This window comes from Alosa pseudoharengus, unplaced genomic scaffold (genome assembly GCF_046254945.1).
Source record: "Alosa pseudoharengus isolate Yale_2024_CS ecotype anadromous, Long Island Sound unplaced genomic scaffold, YU_APseudo_1.1 YU_APseudo_1.1_scf_9, whole genome shotgun sequence".
NCBI classification, from domain to species: Eukaryota; Metazoa; Chordata; class Actinopteri; order Clupeiformes; family Clupeidae; genus Alosa; species Alosa pseudoharengus.
The window spans coordinates 25,557,846-25,565,345 of NW_027468881.1; the positions used below are offsets into that span (position 1 = coordinate 25,557,846).

Genomic DNA, 7,500 nt, shown 5'->3' on the forward strand with positions numbered 1-7,500 from the left:
GAACACAGAACACTAGCGGAACACAGAACACTAGCGGAGATGGAGAAATCCTCCCTGTCTCCCCTTTAGACTCCTCTCTCCAGCTACGGAACATTTTACTGGAATATATGTTCTTCTTTTCTTCTTCATTCCTTTCCTCTTATCTCATTTTCTTCTCAGAGCCAGACTATCTGCCTGTGTTTCTGATGCCCCTCATTATTAGTGGTGGGGGAATCGATGTCCATATGTTCAATAATCCATAGGAGAGGGCTGGCCGATACCGAGCCTCTGGGGATCCGCTGATATTTACCAGCACAGTGCTGTGATTGGACAGCGCTCTTATCTGCCCCCTGAAGTAAGCCCCAGAGGCTCATGGGTAAACAGTGGTGCCATTTCCTCTAAAGGTGGGGGGATTACTGCCATGGATATATAACTCAATATTGACCTTAAGTTTGTGATAGCGCATAAAGCATGTGCATCATTGGCTCATTGGCTCACACACACATGCATACACACACATACACACACACACACACACACACATATGGTCTCCAGTCTACACCCACACACACATTTCCTCTGCATGTCATTTGGCAGCCATCTTTCTTCTCCACATCATTTGGGCTGTCAATGTCTTTCTTACTCCTTTCATAACATACAGGTTCTAGTCTCTGTCTATTTCTACAATGTTTCTCTTAGTCTCACCCTCTTTACTTTCTCTCTCTCCCTTTTATTCCCCTTTTCCATCCATGCTTCTTTCACTCCCTCCCTCAGTATCTCTACCTCCCTCCTTCACTCTCTCCTTCTCTCTCTCTCTCTCTCTCTCTCTGTAAAGCTCTCCTCACTGCTTGCTATCTCCATGTTCCAGATGGTCTCCATTTGGCTGCTGTGGGCTGTGTTATCCTCTCCTCTTCTCTCCTCTCCCCCCTCTCTCCTCCTCTCTCCTCCTTTCCTCTCTCCTCGTCTCCTCTCTTCTCTTCTCCTCCTGCAGGTACACTCTACTGAACCGTTAAACCAACACCACCTCCACTGCTCTCCCCTCTCTCTCCTCCTCTCCCCCCTCCTACTCTTCTCTCCTCTCCTCTCTCCTCTCCTCCTGCAAGTACACTCTACCTACCCTCGTACACCAACACCACCTCCACTGCCCCCCCCCTCTCTCCTCCTCTCCTCTCCTCCTGCAAGTACACTCTACCTACCCTCGTACACCAACACCACCTCCACTGCCCCCCCCCCTCTCTTCTCCTCTCCTCTCTCCTCCTCTCCTCTCCTCCTGCAAGTACACTCTACCTACCCTCGTACACCAACACCACCGCCACTGCTCTCGCCTCTCTCTCCCAAAGACAAACTCATTTAGATTACACCCACACTGACCCCACAGGCCAAACACTGGTCCCAGAACAGCAGCTAATGGCCTGCCTATCCTATCCCTGTCCCTGGAGCATACGGCAAGGAAGGAGACCAGGCTCCAATCACTGCCCTGTGGCTATCAGGCTAGATGGGAGCGAGCCTGGGGGCCGTGGGGCAGCCATTGTTGCTGCTGACCTGGGACCAGTGAGGGCTGTGGGATGGAGAGACTCCGGCACAGTTGGATCAATAGCAGTCGGGGTAATGTGCAGAGAGAACAGGGGCTCAGTTTAAATGAACAGCTCATTAAAAACTCACACCACCAGAGCTTCACACACATACAGAGGGAAGAGAGGGAGAGAGAGAGAGAGAGGAAGAAGAAGAAGAAGAAGAAAAAGGAGAAGAAGAAGAAGAAGAAGGAGAAGGAGAAGAAGAAGAAGAAGAAGAAGAAGAAGAAGAAGAAGAAGACGAAGAAGAAGAAGAAGTAGAGAGGGACCAGGGACCCTCTTTGACTAAAGACAGCAGAAGTGGAAGAGACAGCGACAGACCGTGAGAGATTGAAGGCAGCAGGATAGCAGGAGAGAGGAACAAATCAACACTCTCCATCGCAAACACACAGTAAGGGGCCAGATGGGAGCAAAGGCGACGCCTCAGGAGAAGACTGCCCGCGACACACAGTGACAGATCCCCTCACGGACCGAGTGACTGAACCCACGTAAATCAGCACCATCAGGTAGGGACTCACACGGCTAAAGTTCATCAGGCTACGCCAATCAATCAAAATAACACCCGCTCTCTGTTTTGTAACAAAGACAGCCTAGGACTGGCAGCATGCATTATTTAATATGCACGCTATGGAATCTCTTTTTTCCCTTTCATGAGAACACCACAGAAAGTTCTGAGCTTCAGGGAACTAAGTCTCTGAGATGCTAAGAATGCAAGCAACCCACTTTTTGAGGAACAAACTCCAAACTGGACCGGCCCTGTCGGGGAGCTGCACTCTTTAGCATTTGCTGTGTGCAGTGACGTACTATATCCTCAGCAGTGCTTTTCAGGTCTGCACACGGGCGTCTAAGAGGCTTTGTAAGTCGGCCAAAGCTTTGCAATGTTGCTTCAACTGAGTTTACGGTCTAACGCTCCCAATTAATGAGTGATGCAGCACAATTCAATTCACAAGCGCAACACACACACACTCACACGCAAACACACACACACAAGACAGGTCTGAGGCTGTGCCACAAAGGCACACCCAGAATGTTCTGGAAACTTTTATTATTATTTGAATGAGTTTTGGACTAAACAAATGATTTCAGAATACTCTGTGTTAATGCTTGGCTGAATACCCCTTTTGATTAGCTGCATGGCTAGTTTTGCAATATTAGATGGATGCTGCAAAGCCTTCTGGGGGCTTTTGGTGGGTGATGGATGATCTTAACTTCACAAGTCAGCGTTTTGCAGTAGCCCTTGTTTTCCCACATGCCACGACGCCACAACATGATTTAGCTCTCAGCATAAACGGACATTAGGATTTATAGGGAAGAACAGATCCAAACTGAAAATGATGTTGGAATGTGAGAATTGGGAAGAGTGGAATGGCATTTGTGGTCTAAGCAGTGCTAATGTGTCACACATGGTTAAGGAAGCTAATTCACAGATGTAGGGGGCATTGAATTGTCAAAGTACAGTTATCCCCTAATGTTAAATAAATTACAGCAAGTACATGCATTTGTGCACCCAGTCACATGAACATTTCATTTAGGCATTAAATGTATTTGCACATGTATAGGTACTAAATGTATTTTGTACACTAACAGGCATGATATGCATTTGCATACTTATCAGTCACAATATGCGAAATATTAAAAACAATTGCATCGGACAATTTCGGGTCGCATCTGGTGTGTACTGGCCTTAAGTCCCAAGCAAAATAGGAATGTTTACCAAACAATGTGGCTGAATGTTCTAAGTTCTATGATGAATTCTAGAATTCCTGTAAAAGGCTTGGACAGTACCTTGGTCAGTGGGGATGATGGGAACGTCCTTGGCGGCGGGGGACAGGCACAGGATCTGGTTGCCGTTTACCTTGCCCTCCACCTCCGTCAAGTTGCCGAAGGAGCAGGTGATGCCGGCGGAAAGGTCTGGCACATCGGTCACCTTCACCAGGAGCTGAGAGCAAGGAGAAAAAAACACTGTGTGAACTAGAAATTCTGTGAGCACACACACACACACACACACACAAATACACAAGCGTATACTGTACACACACACACACACACACACATATATAAAATTCTTATATTAGAAACACCATGACATATGTATATATATGTACATATGTCAAGTCCCCAGACGCTAATTAGATGGCTATATAATATATAAATGTCAATGCAGCCTTTTATCATGTGCTGTACAGAAATAAATAATATATATATATATATATATATATATATATATATATATATATATATATATATATATTATTTATTTCTGTACAGCACATGATAAAAGGCTGCATTGACATTCATTATGTTAACTGTTTTGTGCAGCACTCCTACACTGAAATCCATATCAGAGATATGAGAGAATTTCACCATTATTTTCTTTTGCCATCTGAAGCCATGAGTTTAGCCACAGGTCCAGACATGAAACTATAGGCTTCTACTTGCCATAAGCCCTGGAGAGGGTAAATATCACATGAAGCCAGTGACAGCCTTTTATATCAAAGTGGAAAGCTCTCTTTTAAAAATGGGCACTTGACATATTCAGTGTTCCTTTTTTGAACTTCTTTCTCAGTTCACAAGAGCAAGAACACACAGACACACACACACACAAAGACACTGATAGCCCCCCCCAACACACACGCACACAGGCAGAACACACACACACACACACACATACACACCCAGGCAGAACACACACACACACACACACACACACACACACACACACACACACACACACACACACAGGCAGAAAACACAAATGCAAACACACACTGGTCCCTTTGAAGTAACTCTCTTGAGAGAGGTGGCATAGGGCCTAGCATGCTCAGTCTATTAATAAATGTGTGTGTGTGTGTGTTTTGTGTGTATGTGTGTGTGTGTACATGTGTGTGTGTGTGTGTGTGTGTGTGTGTGTCTCCAGCCGACGGGGAAAGATCTGGGGTAATTATCGGCATGGCATTTTCTGCTGCTTGTTCTATTAGGTGCTATTTTCCTTCCTCTCCTCCTCAAGTCCCCCCAACACCCATCCTCCCACCATCTTTCCTAGTTTCATCTGCTAAACTCTGAGAGCGACAGCAGCCCAAACTATCTACCGTGTGTGTTTGTGTGTGTGTGTGCCCGTGTGTGTATGCCCATGTGTGTGTGCCCGTGTGTGTGTGTCTGCCCGTGTGTGTGTGTGTGTGTGTGTCTTCTGTTCTGCCTATCAATGGCATGCCTAACACGGTTGGCAGTGCTTCCTCTGGTATTGCACTCTTGTTTATCGGCACTGAGAATGAGAATGCAATGAGGCTGCTCATTATGGCAAAAAGTCCACCATCACTAGTCGCCATCATTGACTCGCTCTCCACTGTCAGATCAGCACTCAAGTTTGCTCCCCAGACGCTAATTAGATGGCTTGATATTTGTCGCTGGCCACACATGTGTATGTGTGTACACACATGCACACACACACACACACACACACACACACACACACACACACACACACACACACACACACACACACACACACACACGTACACACACACACACACAGACACACACACACACACACACAAATTCACACACAAAATTAACAAATCTGGCAGAGAGAGACTGTATCCAAAGTACACAGCCCCTCTGTGGAATAACACAGCCACCCCCTCCTCTCCTCTCTCCAGTGCTCTTCCCGTGTCATCCCATCTCTGTGCCCAAGCCCTTGCTGGCTGGGTGTCTCAGCCGCTTGGCTGTCGTACGGTTGGTGTGTATTTTTAAATGAAGGTAATTTGATTGTTTTCACTTCCTTTTCATGTTGCTCCTGGATGAGCTGTGTTGTCATGGCGATACCCTCCTGCCACAGCAGGAAGCAGGGAGCGGCATGACCCTGTTGTTGGTGACTGTGTGTGTGTGTGTGTGTGAGGGAGACTGGTTTTAAAACAGTATGGAGTAGGGCTAGGCGATATGGCTGAAAACTGTATCACAATATAAGTATTTCATATCAGTCGATATCGATAATTATTGATTTTTAAAAAAAAATCTATTTCAGATAAGGACCAGAAGGGAAAAAAAGTTCAATTTATACACTTTTATTTTAAACTTTCCTCTGATTTTAATCACCTCAGTTATCAATCAAAGCAAACAGAGAAAAGAAATAGCAACACAATCATGAAAAACACTCAAATAAATAAATGTGCACATAAGTCTGAATGAAAAGCAGCACTGGTTGAAGCCTGGAAATATTGTAAACAAAGTAGCTTAAAGGTCCAGTATGTAGGAAATAATGGAAAATAAACTGTAACCATTCCAAAAATGATCACCATATGTTGTCAGAGAGTGAGGAAACACGATGAATTGAAGTAATGGCTTATTTGACAACATTACTCTAACCCGTGAAACCCCGTAAAACCCATGAAAAAAAATCAGTTACGGGGCGGAATCTCTTGGAATTTTCTTTTATGTTTTGAACGATAAATTCTAGAATAGCGTATTAATAATGGGCTAGCGCGTCCTCCTATTTGGGTTGCCAAATTAGCAAAGGCCAACTGTCAACAGCTGTCAGTTGTAGTCATGAACGCCTACAAGAGGCAGGCACATTTCCAAAATTAAAACAAGAAACAAATTAACTGGACATCGGAGGAGCTTCCTGAGATGGTGACGTCTTCGTCAAACTAAGAATATCAAGTCTGACGCAGAGCTGGCCATATTTCTCCACAACAGGTAGCCTATGCTAAACTTCATCTGCATCGCTAACTTCAGCTAAATATGTTACGTTGGTTAGAGAGGTATTTTTTGTTTTCACTGTTTCCATAATGTGTAGCTGGGTCATGGTTGGAGAAACGTTAAAGCAGCTGCAGGTCAACTAACGTTAGCTAGGTCTTCATTACATCTGGCAACCCAGAAGAGGCTCGCGTCTGGTAGTCTTGAGAACGTTCACCAGTGTTTTGATTTTGGCCTACAGAACGTTCGTTAACAATCCTACAAATCGCACCTTTAATTTGCTAGTTTATCATAGTCTACTGGTTAGACTGTTCAGTTTCCCCACGTGTGTTTAAGTTTCAAATTAATACTTTTCATTACTCTCTATGGGACAGGCCCGTTTGAGTCTTGGAAAATACTTTTCCAGTTGCATCGGGATTGAGATGATTAGAACTTAGCAGTCAATTTGAATGCAACACTTTTGAACAAATTCGTGCAGCGTGCTAATGATGCTAACCGGATATAATAGCAATTTAGCGAGTCATCTTGCACGATTGAGAATGTTTGGATTACATGTGCATGCTGAGAGAGAGAGAGAGAGAGAGAGAGAGAGAGAGAGAGAGAGAGAGAGAGAGCGAGCACGGGGCAAGAACTCATTGAGAATCTGTGTTGAGGTAGGCCTACTTATATCGCCTACTCTGGTAGAGTTGCACATACTAGCTACAATGCAAGATATATTTAGCCTATTTATTTATGAACAACGTAAGGCGGGAGGTGTGTGTTGCTTTTAATTATCGAATGTTCTATTGAACATATTTTTTATTGATCTCGATTACATGTCTATTGCGATACATATCGCTATCGTTTTATCGCCCAGCCCTAGTATGGAGTGATGGTGAGTGCAGGGGTCTGGTGCAGGACCAAACACAGCTGTCAGTCTCAAACACTCCTGGCGTCCTGGGCCCACATCAGATCTTCAACCATCTCCCAACCTACCCAGTGGCTCAGCTCCATGGGTTCTATAGCTCTACTATACCAAGCCAAGATGGAAGATGAGTTTGTGAAACTCCTTTGGGTCAGACCTGGCTCTGAATCTCACGCTCTCTGAGCTACTATTGGCTAGAGTATATGCATGAGCAGATTTAGTGAAGCAGAAAGAGACAGAGAAAGAGAGAGAGAGAGAGAGAGAGAGAGATGGAGAGAATGAGAGAGTTAGAGAATGAGAGAGAAAAAGAGGAGGATAATGAGGAGGATTGAACAAGTAGGAGCTTTCCTCCTC

General features: G+C 44.9%; 1 protein-coding gene across 1 annotated transcript in view; it reads right to left on the reverse strand.

The window, feature by feature from the left end:
- The window catches only part of plxna2 (plexin A2), a 225,566-nt gene that overhangs the window by 93,494 nt on the left and 124,572 nt on the right, over nt 1-7,500 (reverse strand). The window contains exon 6 of the mRNA XM_076277363.1: nt 3,336-3,489. Within this exon, the coding sequence (XP_076133478.1) occupies nt 3,336-3,489 (154 nt within the window). The remainder of the gene's footprint in view (nt 1-3,335; nt 3,490-7,500) is intronic.